The following is a 26,190-nucleotide window of genomic DNA, read 5'->3' as shown; positions in this document are numbered from 1 at the left end:
AGAGGTGGGTGGGGGGAGGATGGGGAAACCTGTCATTTTCATGCTAGAAATATTCATAGTCATCAGTTTATCTACACATGTATGTATAGATATGCATGTATACACACATAGATATATAGTTTATCTATAATATATGTATAGATATGCATGTATACACACATAGATGTGTATAGTTTATCTACACATGCATGTATAGATATGCATGTATACAAACAGATATGTATAGTTTATCTACACATGTATGTATAGATATGCATGTTTACACACAGAGATGTGTATAGTTTATCTACACATGTATGTATAGATATGCATGTTTACACACAGAGATATATATATAGTTTATCTACACATGTATGTATAGATATGCATGTATACACACAGAGATATGGATATATTTGCTAGACTGCAGATTAAACCTGAGGCCCAATAAATTGTTTTGTTGATTGAGACAGGATCTTGATCTGTAGCCCAGGCTGGCTTCAAACTTGTAAAACTCTCAAGTGCTAGACGTGGACCACCAGGCCTGGCCTCAGTATTTTCTTTTTAAGAACGTTTTAGAATTAGGCTAGCATTAATAGATAAAAAGTTAGATTCAGAGCTTTTGAGGATTAGACAAAGGAACAAGGAAACTGTTTAGTTGTTTGTTTGTTTTTGCTTTTGAGACTCAGGCTCCCTGTGTAATTTACGGGTGCTTACTGGAACTTACTGGAATTTACTGAGAGCCCACACTAGCCTTGACCTTGTGATCCGCCATCCTCGTTCCCTTTGACTGCTGGGGTTAGAGGTGTGTTCCATCTCACCTGGGCTTCGCTTCTCCCCTTGATGAACTCCATCCGAGAAGAAACAGTCAGACTGGGAGGAGAGGGTCTAGGGTGTAAGGTCAGGATGATGAGCTGTGTGGTTTTTGTTGGTGTAAATCTCTTCCTTGGTTTGAGCCACAGCTTCTAAAAGTAGAGGTCAGCAGGGAGGGGTTCAGTGTTGCTTCCTTCAGAGACTCGGTGGCTGCATGAGCGTACAGTTGTATCTCCTCATTGGAACAGTTCGAGAGATTCTAGAAATTGGGTTGACTCTAAGGACCTGCCAGGCCAGTGGGCTTGAAGGGAATGTTTGTCCTCTTGGAAAACCAAGAAAATCTGCAGAGGATGCACACATTCGAGGAGGAGCATTGCCTTTGGCTGCACCGGCATGGACCTTAGGAATGCAAGTGTGTCTAGTCACGTGTTAGCTAGCTAGCATTTACTGAGCACACGCAGTGTGCCGGGCACACTCCATTATGTGCTAAAGCGTGAATAGACTAAGTCGGTCAGCTGTGTGTGTATTAAAACACAGTTGCAGTGGTGAGTCAGGCAGAGATGTGAGAGGGAGGGCTACATACGGCTGCATTCTTCAGGGTATAAAAAAGATACCGAAGGGGATGCATGTATTTGAATATGCCACTTAAAAATGAATTCGGAATAACTTGAAAGAAGAACACGTTTGCACTACTCCAGTGTGTATCTCACTGATGACATCTTACCCATTTTAGTTCCTCCTTGCCTTCCGTGAAAGCCTAGAATTAGATCAAACGAATGTTGGCTTTCCTTATTTCAGGGAAAACTGTAACTTTGTGTTTAAACACATTTTAAAAACATGCTAAAAGCATTTTCCTAGTACAGCTACAGTTCCCAAGTCCCCAAACCACAAACAGAAACAAAATCGGGGCAAATAGGTGAGGACCCGAGACCGGAGGTCAACTCTAATTTAATTGGATTTCTGGCGGTCGTTTTTTGAGTAGATCCTGGCCTTAAGTCACTACTCTGAAAAGAAAATAACATTTACATAGAGAAATTATATATTATGCTATCAATAGCATGTTATAGTGTATTGTGTTTGTTTACCTGTGTATCTGAAAGTGCTGTAGAAGAAACATATGATTAATGTGCACCTTAATTGATGGTTCTAAAGAAAGTGGGTCAGATAGTTGCCCGGAGAGAAAGCGTTTCTTCCCTGGGCCATTCTGGGTGGGAATCTGTGTCTTCTGGAACATTAGAGCAGAGTGTCAGCTCACGGGCCGCACATTGTTCAGAGGCTGTTGTCACTTTGCCACGCTGTTGGCTCCGTGACCTTGTCTGATTGTTATTACGGTTCACGGTCACTGACAGAGGGGCAGCCTTTTAAGGAGGGAGGGAGACAGATACTTGGTGAATGTCATTACTTGGAGCGCAGGCTGCCCAGCAGGGCTGGGTAATCAGAGTGGGACTCCAGGACTTGGGAGCCAGTTTTATGCTCTACCCTGACTGCTTGTCCCTTTTTTCCGTACCAGTCCCAGGAGAGTCTGCAGTGGTTTAAATCTTACTTGACCTGCACAGCTCATGTGTTAAAGGCTTGTTCCTCAGCCTGATGCTACTGAGGCTTGGTAGAAACACTCAGACGTAGGGGAGGTCTTCTGGCCGTTGGTGGCTGCCCTTGAAGGTGACTCTCCTCTCTCCTTTCTTTCATTTCCGGGCCTTGCTGTAGATCCCCTGCTATGGTGTGCTGCCCCTCTAGGGCACAGAGCAACAGAGCCACTTGGTCGTGACTGGAAATCTCCAACACTGAGCAGACCCAGCCATCTCATTGGTACCTATTTTCCCCTAGACATCTTCATTTTGTATTCATCCCTGTCGTCAGTACCGAGCAGGCGTTTTCAGTGTGAAAATAACACTTTCTGTACTTACTTTGGCTGGAGGAAATTCCCGTATCTTCTCCTTGGAAAATTCCATCCTTTGTTTTGTTCCAGAATGACTAGGTAGCTTTTGTGTTCAGTGGGCACAGGAAAAAAAAAATCCAGTACAACTGAAGACAACAGGTCCCAAGAGTTGCTTGGAATAGGATTTGGCCTAGATGTTTAAAATGGCACATTGTCTAAAAAAGTTGTTTGTTTGAAGCATGAAAGGTTCCCTGTGAAAGTCTTCCCCTGCAGAGGGTGGATTCAGATGAGCAGAGCCATATTTTTCTTGTGATTTTCATTCCCTGCGAAACATCCCACAGTTTACTGCTACTGCCTGGGATCAAAGACGTCTGTACACTTCAAAACAACCCTTTCCTCAAGAAAATCAAAACATCAGTAATTATGGGCCTTATGATTTCCCTTTTGCATTTTCCATGAAGGAAAATTAACCAAGATAATATTGGTCTAGCCAAACAACCTTGTTTTCTTCAAGAAATCAAGAATTCCTTCCTTCTCTTCATCCCTCCTGTTCTACATTTATTTTCTAACTCTGTGGGGATGAATATTTATAAATCCTTCTGGTGTGTGTGTGCACGCGTGAGACGTGAGTGTGCAGAGGTTGGAGCGTGCCACTGGGCATCTTCCTTTATCACTCTCCACCCTCAGTTTTTGGGACAGTCTAGTCTGCCCTTGAACCTGGAGCCCACTGACTTAGCTAGGCTGGCCGGCCTGGGAGCTTCCGGAATCCTGATTTCTCCCAGTTAGTGCTGAGGTCCCAGACATGCCATGGTCAGCTTTTGTGGGGGATGGTGGGGGATCAGAACTCAGTCTCAGTGCTTGTGTAGCAGGCCCTTTACCCCCTCAGTCATCTCCCTGGATTCCCGAGGAAATCGTTTTCTGCTTTGATTTCTCTTTGGTTGCTCAGTTGTAGGTCTTGTTTGTTTGAGTTTTCTGAGGAAGCTGCCAGGCGGTTCCTTGGTAAAGATAAGCTGTCGCTTTGTCGTGAGGGAAGACGGGCACACAGATGTGTTAATGTTCTGTTGCTGAGGCAAAACACCGGGAGCAAGGCATCTTGTAGAAGGAAAGCTGTATCTGGGCTCATGGTTCCCGTAGTTCCATCACTGTGGAGATGCGTGGCAGCAGGCACAGGCTGAGAGCTCACCCCTGGAACTGCAAGCAGGAAGCCCCGGAGAACTGGGATGGTGCCTGGCATGGAAGCCTCAAACCCCGCTCCCACTGATATACTTGCTCCAGCAAGGCCACACCTCCTAAACTTCCCCAAACAGCGCCACCAGCTGGGAACCAAGCGTTTAAGCATCTGAGCCTCTGGGGAACTTTCTCATCCAAACCCCACAGCAAAGAAAAGTGTTCAGATCTCATCGCTACTTTTATCTTCTTATAAGAAAGACTCTTTCTTGAGCAATAATTTCCATCCTATACGACTGACCCATTAAACATAGTTTAGTGGTTTTTAGTATATTCGTGCATATGTGAAACTACGGAAACTCATTCCTGTTATTTCCAAGTGTAATACTCATGTCGTTCTTTTGCTTTCCTCCGTCCCCCGGAAACCACCTACGGTGATGTCTTAACCTTGGTGAATCAATTGAGACTGCTAATGATGCGATGCCCAGTGTGGGCTTTATGGCCCGGCAGCCCTTCCAATAATGCGAAATGCCAAGCTCCAGCTGGCCTTTAAACTGGAGCAGACCCAAGGTGCATTCGTTTTCAGGGGTCGTGATTTTCCAGATATTTCCACACACTGCTTCATATGGTGCTGCTTCAACATTTTAAAGTGGTTTTGTTAACATCATACAAGCTCCACATATTTAAAGTGTGTAATTGGATGAGTTTTAACATTGTCACATGCAGAACAGATTGTCACAGAAAAGATAACAAATGTACCATCCCCCCAACCAAGTGTTTCCTTGTGGTTTTGTTGTCTTATCTCCCCGTATTCTGCACACTTGTTCCCTGAGCTCCTACTTCCTATAATGTAAGGTGGCTTAGTGTTTGATCACAGGCTCTGCATGGATGGGGCCTGAGTTCATTCTTCAGCAGCAGCAGCAGCAGCAGCAGCACACACACACACACACACACACACACACACACACACACACACACACACACACACAGAGAGAGAGAGAGAGAGAGAGAGAGAGAGAGATTAGAAGGTAGCACGGGACCCTCTGGCTGACTTGTGTAAGGGTAACTGTGTACCTCTTTACTTTCTGGTCTCTAAGATGAAGGTAGTTTTAATCTCTGGTGTTTTGATTTATATTAAATCTAAAGGTTTTTTTTATGAATCAACACAGCATCTACCAGTAAACTCTATATAAGTGGCGGCCATTGCCGATGTTATTTTGTGCTGTATTTCAGTAGAGTCCTTAATGTGATAGCATTCTGTCATCGTCACTGTCATGTGGCTAGTATTACGCCCAACACATTCATTTCTTTCTTTCCCTAAAGACATTACTCGTTTAGTTTCTGTGAATGTGTGTGGTGAGACCAGAAGGGGGTATCGGATTCCTGGAACCGGGGTTGTGAGTGGCTGTGAGCAGCCTTATGTGGGTGTTGGGAACTGCACCCAGGTCCTCCGAAAGACCAGCAGGTGCATTAACTGCCGAGCCATCTCTCCAGAGCCCTTTTCTTCCTTTTGCCCGCATTTTATTTTAGAACATTTTTCCTTCTTAATTCTCTGCAGATATATACAACGTGATACCTTTTCACCAATCCTAATTGTGAAATTTGAGAATTAATTTAAAAAAACTAGCATTTTTTTGTTCATTAATTTGTCCAAAAAATTTTTTTAAAGATTTATTTATTGCTCTTACCTTTCTCTTACACTCTCTCTCTTCCTCCCCTCTTACCCCCTCTTACTCTTTGTTCTTCTCTGTTCTTGCCTCCTTCCCCCTCCCCACCACATGCCCATGGCCAACTGCCTTTCCTCTCTTCTACTCTTCTCTCATGAAACCTCTCCACATGGGGAAAAAAAGATTTTTTATTATGTATAAGTACACTATAACTGTCTTCAGACACACCAGAAGAGGGCATCGGATCTCTTTACCGATGGTTGTGAGCCACAATGTGGTTGCTGGGGTTTGAACTCAGGACCTCTGGAAGAGCAGTCGGTGCTCTTAACCACTGAGCCATCTCTCCAGCCCTTATCCAAACACTTTTACTGATCACATCCCGTGTCGCAGTCACTAAACTCGGCACTTCAAATGATTTCCGAGCTGAATAAGACAAGAGTCTACCTTCAAACCAGGATCCCTAGAGGAGGCCCGTGTTCCTAGAAACATGCACGTCCAGGGCGAGGCATCCATCTGCAGAGACTTAGAGACGGCCCCTTGGAAGATGTACAATTTAATTACCGTCTCAAAGGACTGAGAGAGGGAGAGTCTGAGAAATGGGTCAGTCAGGGGGTCTGAAACTCAGTCCAGGACAGGGAGTTTCCCAGTGTGTGCGCTGAGAGTGTGTATAGAGTAGAGAGAGCATGAGGCCCAGCTGGGCAGGGCTGGGCACCCCACGGGCAGCCGGTTGTTGGGCAAGGGGATGAGATGGACTTTGTCGAGCATTAGAGAGCAGTGAAGACTTTCCCACAGGTCTTACGATATTAACCAGGGCTAGCCTTGAACTCTTGATCCTTCTCCCGCCGCCTCCCAGAGTTATAAATGTTCCCTCCCCTGTCCAGCTTGGCACTGTCGAGGACTGTCACAGCTCTCGTGTGTGCCCGGAGTGGGCACGCAGACAGCTGAACAAAGTCATGAGTCCTTTCATGTGTCCAGCCGCTACCTAGGAGCTCAAGTGGAGGTTACTGGTTATGTAGAGATAAAAGAAGTGGGCAAGCCTGGTGCGTGCTTGCCCACTGGGGTTAGGACTTACTGTCTGTCTTCTTTCGGAATACTTCTAGAGTGTGCATTGTGAGCCAGCCGTTCCTAATTCAGTTCTCATGACAATGTCACACCCATCTTCCACTTGGGGAACTGAGTTTGGAGGGCTTAAGAGACATCACTGCTGTCCTCTCTTTCCTTTCCTGGCTGGGCCTTCTCACTCAGACCGTCTGGGTGGCATTTTGGTTTCTTTTCACCCTCGCCTGTTTGCCCTTTCTTGTGTCAGCCGGCCTTGTAAGGGTAAGGAATGAGAAGACCCGTTTATGAATGTGATCCTCCTCACACACCCCCACCCCCCCAGGAGGCATCACACTATTTTGCTTTGAACTTTATGCGCTCAAAAAGTAAGGTATGTAAGATCCAAGGGTTAAACATCGGCTGCTGCAGCTTGCTTTGTAAGGTCCGGGGGCCGGGCTGCTTCTCAGGCCGGTTTTCACCAGCAAACACATCCTCAGCTCAGTGAGTCACGAGCGGCAAGCGCCTGCATGGAGGCCAGTCTCCTGCTGGCATTCCGGAAGAGAGCCTTCAAAAAATAAACCTAGCGGTTCTGAGAGCTTTAAAGTTAATTTTCCTTTTGCTTTTGCATTCAGGGCTCTAGATCCCTAACTGTTGTTACTAAGTCGCGTGTGGTTTGAGGGCCGAGCGGAAGCAGCAGGCGCGTTGGATGACTTCAGTTGTCCCCAAATAGCTCTTCCCTCGGGAATTTAGGTCAGAGTGCTCTCTGCGATGATGTAATATCTTTCCAGCCTTAAATACTGCTGTTTTCTCTTCTTTTTATATATACAGGAGCTTGACAAAGAACTCCCAGTGCTTAAGCCTTATTTTATCAGTGACCCGGAAGAAGCTGGAGTGAGAGAGGCTGGCCTACGAGTCACGTGGCTGGGACACGCGACGCTGATGGTGGAAATGGACGAGCTCATCCTCCTCACGGATCCCATGTTCAGCTCTCGAGCCTCTCCCTCGCAGTACATGGGTCCGAAGCGGTTCCGCCGTCCCCCGTGTACCATAAGCGAACTGCCCCCAATAGATGCTGTCCTCATTAGTCACAACCACTACGACCACCTGGACTACGGCTCCGTCCTGGCTCTGAATGAACGGTTTGGCAGTGAGCTGAGGTGGTTCGTGCCGCTGGGCCTTCTCGACTGGATGCAGAAGTGTGGCTGTGAGAACGTGATTGAGCTCGACTGGTGGGAGGAGAATTGCGTCCCTGGCCATGATAAGGTCACCTTCGTCTTCACGCCCTCCCAACATTGGTGTAAAAGGACCCTCCTGGATGACAACAAGGTTCTGTGGGGCAGCTGGTCTGTGCTAGGGCCTTGGAATCGGTTCTTTTTCGCTGGGGATACTGGCTACTGCCCTGCTTTTGAAGAGATTGGAAAAAGGTTTGGTCCTTTTGATCTCGCGGCTATTCCCATTGGAGCTTATGAGCCAAGGTTTGTAAGCGTGTGCTTTACAGGTGGTGCTCCTTATACTCTGTAGCTGGTGATTTTAGCGGTGGGCTTGGTTATCGTTGATGGAGAGGTTGAAGTCGATTCACATTCGATTTTACACACACCCTGCCAGAGCCTACGTACCCTCCGACTTACATCCAGGAGCCAGAATTAACTTTTGCCTTCCTTTTTCCCCCGTGGATGGCTCTCTCTAGAGATGACTATCTTTTACCCTGATAGGAATTTTCCAGTCCCTGCCCTGCAGCTCCTCTATGTTTAACAGAGCGAGAAGGCAAGGAATCGGCCTGGAGCTAGCCCTCGAGATGGTCACTTTCAGTGAGCTGCAGGCAGAGACTCTGGTCCTAACATACAGTGCTCACTGCTTCTCTAGCCACTGTGGACTCAGCACTCATTTTCAGAGCAGATATGGGCCACACTGCCATTAACGACAGGCAGACCCTGTCACTGTTTTACTTAATACTGTGTGTCTTAATCTCCTTAAGGAAGAGATACAAGGTTTTGTCAAGATGTTCAGATGCAGCAGAACAGATTCCAACAAAGTGGTCTAGGGGGTTGGCTCTCAGGGCAGTAAAATGAATGCTCTCCCAAGGCTAGCACAGGGACACAGGCTTGGATCCTCAGAGCCCAGCATAAAGAGCCCTGCCTGACAGCACATTCTTGTAATTCCAGAGCTGGGGGTGCAGGCGGGAGGGCCCTGGGTGCGTGGCCAGCCAGTCTAACAGCCAGTGAGATCAGGCTGGGGAAATGGATTAATGCCTGAGAGGCACTTTGGCAATCCCTGAGGCCCAGGTTGATCCCCAGAACCGGCAGGTTAGAAGGAGAATGAGACCCTGTGAGTCCTCTTCTAACTTCTGCTTACGTTTGCCCACACGCCGTGCCACACGTAAAGGGTAAATAAATGTGGTAACGTTTTTTCTTAAGGTAGAGAGTGGTAGAGGAAAATAGGTCTGGCCTGTACATGCCACACACACATGTGCACATATGTCCACACTCTTCTCCACATGTGGATGCATGGGTGCCATTTGTGCAGCCCCACAAACATCCTTAAGACAAGCAGTGCATTTATAATCGCAACGGCTGGGGGCTCACTTCATAGCGATTTGTACACTGGGTGATGGATTGGGTGAATCCAGCCTTTTGTTTTCACCTGACACCTGCCTGTCAGTCTGTCTGTCTGTCTGTCCATCCGTCCATCCATCCACCCGTTTTTCTTTTCTGTAACTGGAGATCGGATCCAGGGCCTCCAGCATGCTAGGCAAGCAGTTTTATCACTGAGCCATATCCCCGTCTCTGTCAAATCTGTTAACCTTTAAGCTCCCCAAACCGTTTTTCTTATTAACATCTCTTCTTCTAGTCTGCTAACGGCTCTTTGGTTAGTTGGTCTTACTGTTTCCTCGTCGTGGGTAGGGTTAGGTGCTCTCACCTGTTTCTGATTCTTGGTAATTATTTAAACCATTGCAACTTGTCAGATGACGTGGCCCGCGCCACTAATCCCAAAACTTAGAGGTTGAACAGGAGGAACTGCTTCAGAAAATCCCTCCCACCACACACCACGACAGAAGCTACTGTATAAGTCAGTATTAGGGTTTGAACTTTGCTTTTTCCATTCAAATTATTTTAGTTCTCATGCAACTTCTGAAAATATCAACATGGCTTTAAAAAAAAATTGTTACAGATAATTTTCAAATGGTGTTGGTTTTTTCTTACTACATTAGAATATCTCTTTATAATTATAAAACAGGCCTTCACAGGCAGCAGCATTTGCGCTCGATGTCTGTGTCTGTGGTGACACAGCAAACATCATGCTTACGGCCTTCTCTGCAGTGCTGCAGTCTCTCTAGGCTGTGAGGGGCTGGGGGCATTGCTGGCTTTAAGAGTATTAAATGTAGGGCTGGAGAGATGGCTCAGCCGTTAAAGGCTAGGCTCACAACCAAAAATATAAGAGTATTAAATGTGGGAGCTCACATGTATTGTGGAATCTGTGTGTGTGTGTGTGTGTGTGTGTGTGTGTGTGTGTGTGTGTATGTTTTTGTCAACACTAGCTGTTTTATAAATAAAACTTAGGAATTATGTGCACATGTAAGCTGATTATAGAAAAAAAAAACCCAAGCCCCCCCAGAACATTGGCTTTTAGTTTTGTGCTGGGAATATTTCATGCCTTCTTCTGGGGTCTCTTATCCCTGGACATTGTAGCTGGAGTTTAGCATTTCCTGTTTCTCTCTCGCAGTGCTGGGGATTGAATCCAGAGTCTGGACATGCAAGCTAGGTCAAGTGACCCCTCATTGGCCTGGTTCCTTAGTGCTATCATCTTCATTTTAATTGCTAGAGTTCAAAAAAAAGAGTCATTTCTGGCAAACATGAAGTTAGAAAGGAAGTGGGCTTGCATCGGAATGTTTGATAAGTGAGTAGACTCACCAGGACTATTTCCGGTTTGCCTTGGTTCCTGAGTGTCAGGCCATGAGACAGAACATCGCTTCTGTAGGCCGTCGAGGACACAGAGGCTTTGTTTGGGTTCCCGGAGCACCCAACAGCTGCGTACAGTAAACATCACCCTGTGCTGTTGCCGACGGATGGACTCTTCCATGAAGGGTTCCAGGAAGGGCAGAGCGCCTGTGAGAGCCACGCCCCTCGGCCTCCCTAGTGTTTGTTTCAAGTGGCAAAGAACGTGAAGAAGACATTTCCCCCAGCTAAACTAACGGCTTGAAAAGGGAAACATGTGCGTGTCCTTTGACAAAATCACTCATTCTTTTCCCTGAAGATGAGATGTTTTTGTTCGTTTTCTTTCCAGCGGAAGTCGGTGAGTAGGTGCGGCATTCAGTGCTTTCACAAGCTGTCTAGGTGACCTAACCGCCACGAGTCCGTTCTAGGGCGGATCAGTTTCTACTTCACAGACACGAAAGTGTAGTGAAGGGAATTGGAGAGAACTTTCCAAAGGCATTCTAGCCACGATGGGAGCTGGGACCAGGAGGCTCTGTGCTTCAGGAGCTGGGCTGGTTCCAAGGCCTCAGTGGGCCTTTCAGGACTTTGTCACGGGTAGCCGCTTGCCTGTCTTTTTACCGCACCTCACTATTCAGTTTTACTGATTTTTTTTATAGATTTATTTTTTTATTTTTATTTGCATTGATGTTTTGCCTTCATGTGTCTGTGCCTGCGTGAGGGTGCCTGCTTCTCTGGACCTGGAGTTAGAGACAATCGTGAGATGCCACGTGGGTGCCGGGAATTGAACCCAGGTCCTTTGGAAGAGCAGCCACTGCTCTTAACTGCTGAGCCATCTCTCCAGCCCTGTTTTACTTAAAGTAAAATTCCTTGACGAGCAGTGAGACTCTCTGCGCCTTATCTTTAAAGTTTGTACACATTACACTGTACACTAACACACTACACCGTACACTAACACATTACACCGTACGCTAACACATTACACCGTACGCTAACACATTACACTGTACACTAACACATTACACTGTACGCTAACACACTACACTGTACACTGACACATACACTGACACACTACACCATACACTAACACACTACACTGTACACTAACACACTACACCGTACACTAACACATTACACCGTACACTAACACACTACACTGTACACTGACACATTACACCGTACACTAACACATTACACTGTACACTATTTATTTGGGGGGAAAAGCCTTGGCAATGCAATCCAGCCTTGCATTTAGCATCCTCGTGTGCAGTGGCAGGGTTATATATGTGTGTGCCACAGTACCTGGATTGATGCATTAACTCTGCGCTTGCCTTTCATTTAGTCATTTGTGTTTGTACGGTATTTTTATTCTGTAGTAACTGGAGTTTGACTTCCAATTCTTTACTCATATATATGAGTGTGTGTGTGTGTGTGTGTGTGTGTGTATGCATGTATAATTTATTTATTGAGGTAGGGCTTCTCTGTGTAGCCCTGGCTGTCCTGGACTTAGCTCTGTAGATCAGGCTGGTCCTGAACTTAGAAATGGCCTGCGTGTGGCTCTTGAGTGCTGGGGTTAAAGGTGTGTACCACCAAGCCTAACGTAAGACTTTGTTTTTAATATTAATATGTATCTGTGTGAGTGAATGCCTTGTGTTTGGGTGCCCACAGAGGTCAGGAGAGGGTCCGGCTCCTTACAGCTGGAGTTCCAGGCCGTTGTGAGCTGCCTGGTGTGGGTGCTGGGAACTGAACTTAGGCCTGTGCAGGGGCAGCAGACAGTCTTGACTGCAGAGCTGTCTTGGCGGCCCTGCTTGCTTTCTCCCAGTTAAGTCTGCCGGTGTCCCCAGACTTGCTCTCGGGCTCCTCCTCCTCACTGCTGCGGGCCTCCCCTGGAATTCTCAACTCTGGATGCAAACGCTCAGCACCAGAGTCCCAGCCCAGAAGAGCTACATCGGAGTCACAGAGTAGCTGGTTCTGGATGAGTGAGGTGTGAATTTGATGGCTGGTGATTCGGTCTTAGGTGCACTGACATAGAATCAACCCGAGGAATAGGGGAAGCTGTACAAATAACCCTCGCATACATGTATACAATTCTCAAACGATAAATGATGTGAAAACTGTGAATACAAAAAGCTGCTATGTTTTCAAATGTTCATAGTCCTGTGAAGAATCTTAGTGATTTAAATCTTATTTTATTTTTAACTGAGAGAGAGAGAGTGTGTGTGTGTGTGTCTGTGTGTCTGTGTGTGTCTGTGTGTCTGTGTGTGTCTGTGTGTTGTGAGCCACCTGATACGGGAACCAAACTCAGGTCTGCAAAACTAGTTTGTGTTCTTAATTGCACAACTCTCTCTCCAGATATGCAGACTATTAAATATTGATTAGGTGAAACAGCCGTTGGGATTTAGGCTGTTTTCAGAGATTGGATTAATTAATTGCTATTTTATCAGGTGGTTTATGAAATACCAACATGCTGACCCAGAGGATGCTGTAAGGATTCACATTGACGTTCAAGCCAAGAGATCCGTGGCGATTCACTGGGGGACTTTTGCCTTAGCTAATGAGGTAAGCTGGATTTAAACAAACAAACGACCCAGCTTTGACCGTTTGGCTGTTGGGATTTCGGTATTGCTGACCCAGCTTTCAGAGACAACACTGTGTATCAAACTCCATACAGGTATAACGATCACCACATGGACCAGAGGGTGGACGTGTAATTATTAGTAAAATAAGGCTCGAAACAGTATGAATAAAGCCTGCGTGGCGTGCTGTTGCTTAGATTGTCTTTCCAGTTAACATAGTGTGTGCTTATCCAGTTATCTCTGTGGGGTAGAACATGAACCGTCACATCCCACTCTCCAGACGCTTGTGGATCTGAACTCACGGACATGGCCTGTTTACTTGAAGGCAGAAGGGCTGTAATGTAGGACAGATAAATGACTGGTCTCAAACACAGGGAGGGATCTGGAATTGCTACATGGAAGATGGAAAATTTTTTTTTCTCCATCTTTATTAACTTGGGTATTTCTTATTTACATTTCGATTGTTATTCCCTTTCCCAGTTTCCAGGCCAACATCCCCCTAATCCCTCCCCCTCCCCTTCTAGCTGGGTGTTCCCCTCCCCATCCTCCCCCCATTACTGCCCTCCCCCAACAATCCCATTCACTGGGGGTTCAGTCTTTGCAGGACCAAGGTCTTCCTTCCACTGGTGATCTTACTAGGATATTCATTGCTACCTATGAGGTCAGAGTCCAGGGTCAGTCCATGTATAGTCTTTGAGTAGTGGCTTATTTTAACGTGGCCACAGGCAAGAAGGAAGGCATCTTTCCAGAGGAAGAAAGGGCGGAGCACAAGGGGCAGCACACGCTAGGAAGTAAGGAGTTAGCTGTTCAGCAGGGGAGGGGTAGAGCTGGAACAGAAGCATCTTGCCTGTCAGTTAACTGATTCAGTGCTTGTCATCTCTGACATTGGGGTGAACGTGGTTTATTCCTAAACTACCCCAGAAGAACTGACTCTTCCTCAGCGGATCCCCAGAGATCTGCTGCCAGCCTGGGTTCTGGGATCAATCAGGTAAGTCTAGAGAAATGTCTCTTTGTTCCTGGATCTGAGACCAGGCCAAGTTTAGAAAGTGTTAGAAGTCAGTGTCCCCTAGGCTCTGTGTCGCCTGCCCCTCCTTCCTCCCAGGACCTCTCTGCACAGACACAGTGCTTTCTTGCTGCTTTTAGCCTTCTCACCCGGCCTTCTCTCTGGCCTGGTCCCCTCCTAAGATATGGTTTGTTCCAGGGTTACCTAATACACTCCCTGCTCATTTCCCTCGCCCCTAGTTAAAGTGTTTTCATGGTGAAATAACCTGCGTAACGCAGGGTCTTTAGCTGCACTGCTGGAGGTGGAGTGGAGCAGTAAGTAAAAACTGCAGAGCCAGGGGAAGGCTTGCCCACCCAAGGGACATGTGCCTTTGGCAAGGGGCAGGCTGCTGCATGTGTATGCTGCCGTGTGACAACAGTTTCTTCTGCCATCTCCGTGTGCTGTGTGTGTGGACGTCCCATGTGTATCCTGTCAGTAACCTAGCCTGAGTGACGGACTGTCAGGAGGGCTTCTTTGCTGAGATGGAGAGACAAGGCGAGGATCTAAACTTCAGACGTCAAGAATCACTTCATTGTTCAGTATTCAAGCACCGTAATGAATTATCTCTAAGAGTACAGTATAAGTAAAGCTTAGTTAAAACCTGAGTTGTAAAAGTGTCTTTTATTCACCTGATGTAATTGTCATCTCTGAGGCTTTCTGCCTCCGTCTGCTAACCCAGGCCTAGTCCTGGAAGCTTCTAGTCTTCGTACAAGCTTACGGCCTAGAATGTTTTCAGCCTCTGAGACTTGCTGCTGAATAAACTCACCCTTTCTAGTTCTTTCTGATCTCAGGCTGGATGGGTGATTCAACTCAGCTGTTGTGGCTCAAAATTCCTCTCCAAGCTGACTGATTCAGTCTGGCTTCTCTCTCTTCTCTCCTAAATTGCTCTGCTTGGCCTCAAACTAACTCCGGCAGTCTGTTCCAATCTTCTCATTCCCTGGCTTATCCTGTCTTCTCCTGCGTTTCTCTCCATAACCTGTCTCTGTGTAACTGTCCTGTGTAACTCTGTGAAAGCTTCCCTTTCGTCTCTCTTCTGAGAATTTGGCATAGCCTATTCTGTCAAATCTTTCTCTGATTCGTCACTTTGTCTGCCACTCAATTAGACATCACTTTCTTTTTTTTTTTTTTTTTATTAACTTGAATATTTCTTATATACATTTCGTGTGTTATTCCCTTTCCCGGTTTCCGGGCAAACATCCCCTTCCCTTCCCCCCTTCCTTATGGGTGTTCCCCTCCACACCCTCCCCCCATTGCCGCCCTCCCCCCAACAGTCTGGTTCACTGGGGGTTCAGTCTTAGCAGGACCCAGGGCTTCCCCTTCCACTGGTGCTCTTACTAGGATATTCATTGCTACCTATGAGGTCAGAGTCCAGGGTCAGTCCATGTATAGTCTTTAGGTAGTGGCTTAGTCCCTGGAAGCTCTGGTTGCTTGGCATTGTTGTACATGTGGGGTCTCGAGCCCCTTCAAGCTCTTCCAGTTCTTTCTCTGATTCTTTCAACGGGGGTCCTATTCTCAGTTCAGTGGTTTGCTGCTGGCATTCGCCTCTGTATTTGCTGTATTCTGGCTGTGTCTCTCAGGAGCGATCTACACTTCTGCACTTCTTTGCTTCATCCATCTTGTCTAATTGGGTGGCTGTATATATATGGGCCACATGTGGGGCAGGCTCTGAATGGGTGTCCCTTCAGTCTCTGTTTTAATCTTTGCCTCTCTCTTCCCTGCCAAGGGTATTCTTGTTCCCCTTTTAAAGAAGGAGTGAAGCATTCACATTTTGATCCTCTGTCTTGAGTTTCAATTGTTCTAGGCATCTAGGGTAATTCAAGCATTTGGGCTAATAGCCACTTATCAATGAGTGCATACCATGTATGTCTTTCTGTGATTGGGTTAGCTCACTTAGGATGATATTTTCCAGTTCCAACCATTTGCCTCTGAATTTCATAAAGTCGTTGTTTTTGATAGCTGAGTAATATTCCATTGTGTAGATGTACCACATTTTCTGTATCCATTCCTCTGTTGAAGGGCATCTGGGTTCTTTCCAGCTTCTGGCTATTATAAATAAGGCTGCGATGAACATAGTGGAGCACGTGTCTTTTTTATATGTTGGGGCATCTTTTGGGTATATGCCCAAGAGAGGTATAGCTGGATCCTCAGGCAGTTCAATGTCCAATTTTCTGAGGAACCTCCAGACTGATTTCCAGAATGGTTGTATCAGTCTGCAACCCCACCAACAATGGAGGAGTGTTCCTCTTTCTCCGCATCCTCGCCAGCATTTGCTGTCACCTGAGTTTTTGATCTTAGCCATTCTCACTGGTGTGAGGTGAAATCTCAGGGTTGTTTTGATTTGCATTTCCCTGATGACTAAAGATGTTGAACATTTCTTTAGGTGTTTCTCAGCCATTCGGCATTCCTCAGCTGTGAATTCTTTGTTTAGCTCTGAACCCCATTTTTTAATAGGGTTATTTGTCTCCCTGCGGTCTAACTTTTTGAGTTCTTTGTATATTTTGGATATAAGGCCTCTATCTGTTGTAGGATTGGTAAAGATCTTTTCCCAATCTGTTGGTTGCCGTTTTGTCCTAACCACAGTGTCCTTTGCCTTACAGAAGCTTTGTAGTTTTATGAAATCCCATTTGTCGTTTCTTGATCTTAGAGCATAAGCCATTGGTGTTTTGTTCAGAAATTTTTCCAGTGCCCATGTGTTCCAGATGCTTCCCTAGTTTTTCTTCTATTAGTTTGAGTGTGTCTGGTTTGATGTGGAGGTCCTTGATCCACTTGGACTTAAGCTTTGTACAGGGTGATAAGCATGGATCGATCTGCATTCTTCTACATGTTGACCTCCAGTTGAACCAGCACCATTTGCTGAAAATGCTATCTTTTTTCCATTGGATGGATTTGGCTCCTTTGTCAAAAATCAAGTGACCATAGGTGTGTGGGTTCATTTCTGGGTCTTCAATTCTATTCCATTGGTCTATCTGTCTGTCTCTGTACCAATACCATGCAGTTTTTATCACTATTGCTCTGTAATACTGCTTGAGTTCAGGGATAGTGATTCCCCTTGAAGTCCTTTTATTGTTGAGGATAGTTTTAGCTATCTTGGGTTTTTTGTTATTCCAGATGAATTTGCAAATTGTTCTGTCTAACTCTTTGAAGAATTGGATTGGTATTTTGATGGGGATTGCATTGAATCTGTAGATCGCTTTTGGTAAAATGGCCATTTTTACTATATTAATCCTGCCAATCCATGAGCATGGGAGATCTTTCCATCTTCTGAGGTCTTCTTCAATTTCTTTCTTCAGTGTCTTGAAGTTCTTATTGTACAGATCTTTTACTTGCTTGGTTAAAGTCACACCGAGGTACTTTATATTATTTGGGTCTATTATGAAGGGTGTCGTTTCCCTAATTTCTTTCTCGGCTTGTTTCTCTTTTGTGTAGAGGAAGGCTACTGATTTATTTGAGTTAATTTTATACCCAGCCACTTTGCTGAAGTTGTTTATCAGCTTTAGTAGTTCTCTGGTGGAACTTTTGGGATCACTTAAATATACTATCATATCATCTGCAAATAGTGATATTTTTGACTTCTTCTTTTCCGATCTGTATCCCTTGACCTCCTTTTGTTGTCTGATTGCTCTGGCTAGAACTTCAAGAACTATATTGAATAAGTAGGGAGAGAGTGGGCAGCCTTGTCTAGTCCCTGATTTTAGTGGGATTGCTTCAAGTTTCTCTCCATTTAGTTTAATGTTAGCCACTGGTTTGCTGTATATGGCTTTTACTATGTTTAGGTATGGGCCTTGAATTCCTATTCTTTCCAGGACTTTTATCATGAAGGGGTGTTGAATTTTGTCAAATGCTTTCTCAGCATCTAATGAAATAATCATGTGGTTTTGTTCTTTCAGTTTGTTTATATAATGGATCACGTTGATGGTTTTCCGTATATTAAACCATCACTGCATGCCTGGGATGAAGCCTACTTGATCATGGTGGATGATTGTTTTGATGTGCTCTTGGATTCGGTTTGCCAGAATTTTGTTGAGTATTTTTGTGTCGATGTTCATAAGGGAAATTGGTCTGAAGTTCTCTTTCTTTGTTGGGTCTTTGTGTGGTTTAGGTATAAGAGTAATTGTGGCTTCATAGAAGGAGTTGGTAGTGCTCCATCTGTTTCAATTTTGTGGAATAGTTTGGATAATATTGGTATGAGGTCTTCTATGAAGGTCTGATAGAATTCTGCACTAAACCCGTCTGGACCTGGGCTCTTTTTGGTTGGGAGACCTTTAATGACTGCTTCTATTTCCTTAGGAGTTATGGGGTTGTTTAACTGGTTTATCTGTTCCTGATTTAACTTGGTGCCTGGTATCTGTCTAGGAAATTGTCCATTTCCTGTAGATTTTCAAGTTTTGTTGAATATAGGCTTTTATAGTAAGATCTGATGATTTTTGAATTTCCTCTGAATCTGTAGTTATGTCTCCCTTTTCATTTCTGATTTTGTTAATTTGGACACACTCTCTCGTCCTCTCGTTAGTCTGGCTAAGTGTTTATCTATCTTGTTGATTTTCTCAAAGAACCAACTTTTGGTTCTGTTGATTCTTTCTATGGTTCTTTTTGTTTCTACTTGGTTGATTTCAGCTCTGAGTTTGATTATTTCCTGCCTTCTACTCCTCCTGGGTGTATTTGCTTCTTTTTGTTCTAGAGCTTTTAGGTGTGCTGTCAAGCTGCTGACGTATGCTCTTTCCTGTTTCTTTCTGCAGGCACTCAGCGCTATGAGTTTTCCTCTTAGCACAGCTTTCATTGTGTCCCATAAGTTTGGGTATGTTGTACCTTCATTTTCATTAAATTCTAAAAAGTTTTTAATTTCTTTCTTTATTTCTTCCTTGACCAGGTTATCATTGAGTAGAGCATTGTTCAATTTCCACGTATATGTGGGCATTCTTCCCTTATTGTTATTGAAGACCAGCTTTAGGCCGTGGTGGTCCGATAGCACGCTTGGGATTATTTCTATCTTTCTGTACCTGTTGAGGCCCATTTTTTGACCAATTATATGGTCAATTTTGGAGAAAGTACCATGAGGAGCTGAGAAGAAGGTATATCCTTTTGCTTTAGGATAGAATGTTCTATAAATATCCGTTAAGTCCATTTGGCTCATGACTTCTCTTAGTCTGTCTACGTCTCTGCTTAATTTCTGTTTCCATGATCTGTCCATTGATGAGAGTGGGGTGTTAAAATCTCCCACTATTATTGTGTGAGGTGCAATGTGTGCTTTGAGCTTTAGTAAGGTTTCTTTTACGTATGTAGGTGCCCTTGTATTTGGGGCATAGATATTTAGGATTGAGAGTTCATCTTGGTGGATTTTTCCTTTGATGAATATAAAGTGTCCTTCCTTATCTTTTTTGATGACTTTTAGTTGAAAATTGATTTTATTTGATATTAGAATGGCTACTCCAGCTTGCTTCTTCCGACCATTTGCTTGGAAAGTTGTTTTCCAGCCTTTCACTCTGAGGTAGTGTCTGTCTTTGTCTCTGAGGTGTGTTTCCTGTAGGCAGCAGAATGCAGGGTCCTCGTTGCGTATCCAGTTTGTTAATCTATGTCTTTTTATTGGGGAGTTGAGGCCGTTGATGTTGAGAGATATTAAGGAATAGTGATTATTGCTTCCTGTTATATTCATATTTGGATGTGAGGTTATGTTTGTGTGCTTTTCTTCTCTTTGTTTTGTTGCCAAGACGATTAGTTTCTTGCTTCTTCTAGGGTATAGCTTGCCTCCTTATGTTGGGCTTTACCATTTATTATCCTTTGTAGTGCTGGATTTGTAGAAAGATATTGTGTAAATTTGGTTTTGTCATGGAATATCTTGGTTTCTCCATCTATGTTAATTGAGAGTTTTGCAGGATACAGTAGCCTGGGCTGGCATTTGTGTTCTCTTAGGGTCTGTATGACATCAGTCCAGGATCTTCTGGCCTTCATAGTTTCTGGCTAAAAGTCTGGTGTGATTCTGATAGGTCTGCCTTTATATGTTACTTGACCTTTTCCCCTTACTGCTTTTAATATTCTTTCTTTATTTTGTGTGTTTGGTGTTTTGACTATTATGTGACGGGAGGTGTTTCTTTTCTGGTCCAATCTATTTGGAGTTCTGTAGGCTTCTTGTATGCCTATAGGTATCTCTTTTTTTAGGTTAGGGAAGTTTTCTTCTATGATTTTGTTGAATATATTTACTGGTCCTTTGAGCTGGGAGTCTTAACTCTCTTCTATACCTATTATCCTTAGGTTTGATCTTCTCATTGAGTCCTGGATTTCCTGTATGTTTTGGACCAGTAGCTTTTTCCGCTTTACATTATCTTTGACAGTTGAGTCAATGATTTCTATGGAATCTTCTGCTCCTGAGATTCTCTCTTCCATCTCTTGAATTCTGTTGGTGAAGCTTGTATCTACAGCTCCTTGTCTCTTCTTTTGGTTTTCTATATCCAGGGTTGTTTCCATGTGTTCTTTCTTGATTGCTTCTATTTCCATTTTTAATTCCTTCAACTGTTTGATTGTGTTTTCCTGGAATTCTTTCAGGGATTTTTGTGACTCCTCTCTATAGGCTTCTACTTGTTTATTTATGTTTTCCTGGAATTCTTTCAGCCATTTTTGCCATTCCTCTCTGTTGGCTTCTACTTGTTTATTAATGTTTTCCTGTGTTTCTGTAAGGGAGTTCTTCACGACTTTCTTGAAGTCCTCCATGATCAAATATGATTTTGAAACTAGATCTTGCTTTTCTGGTGTGTTTGGATATTCCATGTTTGTTTTGATGGGAGAATTGGGCTCCGATGGTGCCATGTAGTCTTGGTTTCTGTTGCTTGGGTTCCTGCGCTTGACTCTTGCCATCAGATTATCTCTAGTGTTACTTTGTTCTGCTATTTCTGACAGTGGCTAGACTGTCCTATAAGCCTGTGTGTCAGGAGTGCTGTAGACCTGTTTTCCTCTCTTTCAGTCAGTTATGGGGACAGAGTGTTCTGCTTTCGGGCGTGAAGTTTTTCCTCTCTACAGGTCTTCAGCTGTTCCTGTGGACCTGTGTCTTGAGTTCACCAGGCAGGTCACTTGCAGCAGAAAAGTTGGTCTTACCTGTGGTCCCGAGGCTCAAGTTCGCACTCGGGGTGCTGCCCACGGGCTCTCTGCGGCGGCAGCAACCAGGAAGATCTGTGCGCCCTTTCCGGGAGCCTCTGTGCACCAGGGTTCCAGATGGAGTTTGGTGTTTTCCTCTGGAATCAGTAATGTGTGCAGAGTGCAGTCTCTTCTGGTTTCGCAGGCGTGTCTGCCTATCTGAAGGTTTAGCTCTCCCTCCCACAGGATTTGGGTGCAGAGAACTGTTTATCCGGTCTGTTACCTTCAGGTTCCGTCGGTGTCTCAGGCAGGGGTCCTGCTGCTCCTGGGCCCTCCCCCACAGGAACCCAGAGTCCTTATACAGTTTCCTCTTGGGCCAGGGATGTGGGCAGGGGTGGGCAGTGTTGGTGGTCTCTTCCGCTCTGCAGCCTCAGGAGTGCCCAACAGACCAGGCGGTGAGGTCTCTCTCCCACGGGGTCTGGGAGCAGAGAGCTGCTGCGGGCCGGGATCCGAGGGTGTGGGACTTCCTAGACATCACTTTCAAACCAGGTGCTTCCTTCTACAGACTAACTTTACCCTCATTGGGATTAGAGGTGTGTGCTGAGGGTGTGTCTGTATTCCAGCCAGGGGGATTAGAGGTGTGTGCTAAGGCTGAGCCACACCACAACTAGAAAGGCTTTTTCAGTAAATAACACAGTCCACAATCTTGGGATTCGTAGTGTGATCAAATAGGCTGGAACGCCAAGTTATTTAGTAGTTGAATGCTGTCAGTGACCCTCTAACGTAGCCCCAGATGGGCAATAAACAGGGAGGAAAATACCCACATTACATGTTAAGCCCCAAGAAGAGTTTCCTGGCTTTTATATTTTGTTGGTTATCTCATCTCTCCCGGTGAGGATGGAGTGTTGCGGGCAGCAGGCCTGACCCAGTCCTGCACGCAGGAGTAGCAGCCCAGCACTCGTGGCTGGGCAGTCTGAGGAGTTGTTTCTAGAGACCTTGACTCATGTAGCTGGGACTGTAAGCCACAGAAAAGAATTGCAGGTTAAGCCAGCGTCAGGGTGACTCAGTATTAAGAAGCAGTAAACACCAAGGGCAGATTTCAAGTGCAGACATTCAGGAAGATGTGCTTGGGGCTGGACAGATGGCCCAGTAGATGGAGGCATTAGAAGGTTATAAAGATTGAAGGCATACTTCTGGCTTTACCCTTGGTTCATTGGCTGTTTTATTCCTGTCTGGGATGCTAGTGTAATTGCTGTGCAGGCAGTCTTTACTGGGGATTTATTAGTTGTGTCTAAAGTTTGGACTCTCAGCCACTGGGGAATGTCTACTGGGGATTGGTGAAAGAGCCCGTCCCTTTTCTCGGGTCTCTTACTCTTCCTACTGTCTTCCTTCATTCACCTTTCTAGATCAGATCCTCCTCCCAGCCAAGGCCCCACCGTATTTACATATAAGCTGTCTCCTCATGTAGCCAGAACCACCTCCCTCCTGACCCTCATAGACAGCTTGGCCTTCATTCCACACATCACCATGTAAAGTCTGCTCATCTCTATAGAGACAGTGACCTTTGCAATTTGAATCAAATCATGACATGGCGTGACCTGGGAGCCTCATGTTTGGGTGAAAACCTCAGCCTGATGCTTGCCCGCCATGCCCTGAGCAGCCCAGGATATTTGGTGTACACTTAGAGGGGACTTTCTTGGAAGGGCCCCTGAGATGGTCTTTAAAGTAGACTTCATATCCAGCACACCTCCCCTCCCCCCACCCCAGAACAGAGTAACCCCTCAGATACTTTATTTCCCTTTGTGTCTGTCTCTATTAGAAGGTAAAGACTTTTTCACTAGCTGGCACACTCTGTAGGTGCCTAGAAGGTAGTCCTCATAGAAGTGGGGGACGCATTCCCCACTGGTGATTGGTTCAGAGGCTTTGACTTGTTTTTTAAATGCTACAGCCCTTTGTAATTAGGTAGGAAAAAAAAAAGAAACTTCAAATGAACTAGAAACAAACTATTGTATAGCATAGAGATTTAGGTCAGAAGGGAAATAACTTCAAAAAAGGAGTGAAGTTGGAATGGGGCCTGGGAGAGGTGAGGGAGGGGATAAGGAGTGGATGTCATTGAAGTGGACTGTACACACGTATGAAATTCTCTTAAGAATTTACATAAATTATTTAATTATTAGTGTGCTTGTACCTCTGGCAGTGTAGTTATACATTTCTTCTTAGTTTGTTCTTTTTACCACATTACGATTCTCTAGTTTTCTGGGTTTTTTTTATTTGTTTTTATGTGCATGAATGTTTTGCCTGCATATATGTCTGTGTACCACGTGTGCCTGGTGCCCAAGAGGGCCAGAGGAGGGCATTGGACTCACTGGGACTGTAGTTCCAAAGCGAAGTGAGCCACCATGGGGCGGTAAGAATTGAGCCTGGGTCCTGTAGAAGAGCAGCCAGTGCTCTTAGCCGTCGAGCCATCTCTCCATCCCTTCATGGGCGGAACTGTTTACCTTCATACTTTACATTTCTTTATAATAACAATTTTATTCTACATTTAAGTCCTTTCAAAATAATTTACACTGTGTGTTTGTACGGAGCACGTGCCACAGTATGAATGTAGTGGTCAGAGAGGGTCAGTTCTATGCATATACCACGTGGTCTGGGGATCTCACTGGGCCCAGGAGGGGGACATCTGGGATCTTTACCTGCGAGGACATTTTGCCAAGACACAATATTCAAGTGTGCAAAAAAACCTTCTGAAGCATGCTTTGCGCCATGTTTCATGGTGCTAGAATCACTGTGGAAATGCAGGCAGTCAGGAGACTGCACTGCAGGGTCTGTTCTCGAGGGCCACCTTCATCCTGACACGGTTTGTTCATGGGGGGCTTTGTGGGTAACACCTGTCTTCATCCAAAAATCAGTGCTTGTCCACACAAACGCAGATGTACAGCGTCCCACATGCTCAATGCTCACATCCGGTCCCTAGTATCATTCCCCGGTACTGATTCCAGCTACAGTGAAATCGTACCATGAGATCGGGAACAGATTTTGTGTATTCTAATGTCACCGGCGCAAGGTGGCAGGCACACATGTACACACGGACATTTGGATGGACTTATTTCTGTCCAGCACTCGATAGTTTTAGTGACTTCGTAAGTGGCTTCAGTTGGGTGAGGAGACGTGTTTGTCTGGTTTGCTAATGGTTCACTTAAAAGAAAGGGAATTGTTTTATGTGGCAACTTTTAGTGTGTTTAGTGTGAGTGCTTGTTTGGAGTAGCTGTCAGGTATCTGGATGCTAAGTTTTCCTTTTCTTCCCATCTCTGCCAGCATTACTTAGAGCCACCGGTGAAACTGAATGAAGCTCTAGAGAGATATGGACTCAAGAGTGAAGACTTCTTCATCCTGAAGCACGGAGAGTCACGATACTTGAATACCGATGATAAAGCCTTTGAGGAAACATGAAGGTCGGAATTTTCAGTGGAAGCATGAAAAGACTAAGAAAGTAACAAATATTACGACACTTTCCGCGAGGAAACAATTTCCGCAAGTGTGTGTTTTGTTCTGTATCATAACTTGCCAATTGATAAGATTTGCTTACATAAACTGTGGGAGTCTAGGGATGGGCTATTTAAGAAACTGTCCAATATGGACTTTAAAAAAAATCATACCAATGATACAGACATTGCAAAATCTTATTTTTTATCAGAACACTCTATTTTAGTGGCAGTAAAATTTCTGAGGTTGTGAAAAACTGACATTACAGTTCTATTTCTTTTTCTATTCAGGGCTTTCTAGAAAGGTCTGTCAAGCTTTACCTACCGAGATCACACACAGACACCACACACACACACACACACACACACACCCCCACACACACACACACACACACACACACCCCCCCCCACACCCCCCCCCCCCCCCCCCACACACACACACACACACACACACACACACACACACACACGCACACTCTTATAGTCACATGATAAGCTTGCCCTCCTCACGGTGACTAACTGCTGGTCATGGTGATGCACATCTGCAGCCTAGTGCTCCAAAGGATAAAGCAGGCAGGTGACAAGTTCAAGGCCAACTGGAGCCACAAGTGAGAGGAGGAAACATTAGCTTACATGCCAAATGTTAAGTGATTTTATTTTGTTAAGTATAAGAACATAGGTGTTAGGACTAAATTTATTGTTTTTTAAAATAGATTTTTTTTATTGTGGTCAGATATACATTGCATAAAATTGTCGTTTTAACTATGGTGAAAAGCAGCTCTTTGGCCCCAGGCATTCACATTTTTGTGCAGCCATGAGCACAGAGTACTTACATTTCTAAGAGGGCATCATCTACACAGCTGCACTTCCCAGGTTGAGGCCGATCGGCAGGGAAGGGAAGAGTGGGTTTGAGACTTAGAGCAAGGGTTTAATTTCAAAGGCAGACTTTCTGCCAAGCACAGCTGTAACTAAGGTATCTCCCAGAGGAGAGCGTAGAGCCTAAATGTGAATACAGCACGCACCGGAATTATTTCCCTTCCTACTTCCTCTATACACATTCTCTTTCCTGCTCTCAGCTCCAACCCCAGATATGTCGGTACGATTTATAAGTATGTTTTACATGACTTGGAGGTGGTATATATATTTTTATATTAAATGACCTATAAGCACAATTGTACCTTTAGTAAGCCATTGTGAAATACCTGGTTGTTGTCTTTTTAAGACTATGGGGTCTGCTGAACAGAGTCTTTGTCCCAGCATGCCTCTGCACTCACAGGTTTGTTATGAGCCTCGAGGAAGTGAGCTGCCGGGGTATTAGGGCATTCAGTCTTCTAGACCAATGGTACAAAACACGTTTTCTCTATGTCAAACATTGTATAGGGAATACTCAGTAATTCGATGCATTTGCATGGGTGATGCATGCCACCTTGGCCTATCATCAGAATTTCGTCCATCCCTTCGTGGACCTGATTACCCCACAATATGTAACTTACGTGTGGACCCAATATCGCCATGCACAAGAGGACAAGTTAACCTACCTCCGAAGGCAGAGAATAATT

General features: G+C 45.0%; 1 protein-coding gene across 6 annotated transcripts in view; it reads left to right on the top strand.

Moving 5' to 3' along the window:
* Napepld (N-acyl phosphatidylethanolamine phospholipase D) overlaps nucleotides 1-24,892 on the top strand; it is a 48,326-nt gene extending 23,434 nt beyond the window's left edge. For all 6 annotated transcript variants that reach the window (XM_032907081.1, XM_032907086.1, XM_032907082.1 and 3 more), the window contains 3 exons: nucleotides 7,369-8,015; nucleotides 12,914-13,028; nucleotides 24,465-24,892. In XM_032907081.1, coding sequence (XP_032762972.1) covers nucleotides 7,369-8,015; nucleotides 12,914-13,028; nucleotides 24,465-24,599 — 897 coding nt within the window. In that variant the 3' untranslated portion in view covers nucleotides 24,600-24,892. The remainder of the gene's footprint in view (nucleotides 1-7,368; nucleotides 8,016-12,913; nucleotides 13,029-24,464) is intronic.
* The last annotated feature ends 1,298 nt before the right edge of the window (nucleotides 24,893-26,190 follow it).

This window comes from Rattus rattus, chromosome 6 (assembly GCF_011064425.1).
Source record: "Rattus rattus isolate New Zealand chromosome 6, Rrattus_CSIRO_v1, whole genome shotgun sequence".
Lineage (NCBI taxonomy): Eukaryota > Metazoa > Chordata > Mammalia > Rodentia > Muridae > Rattus > Rattus rattus.
This window is presented reverse-complemented; position numbering and strand designations above follow the sequence as displayed.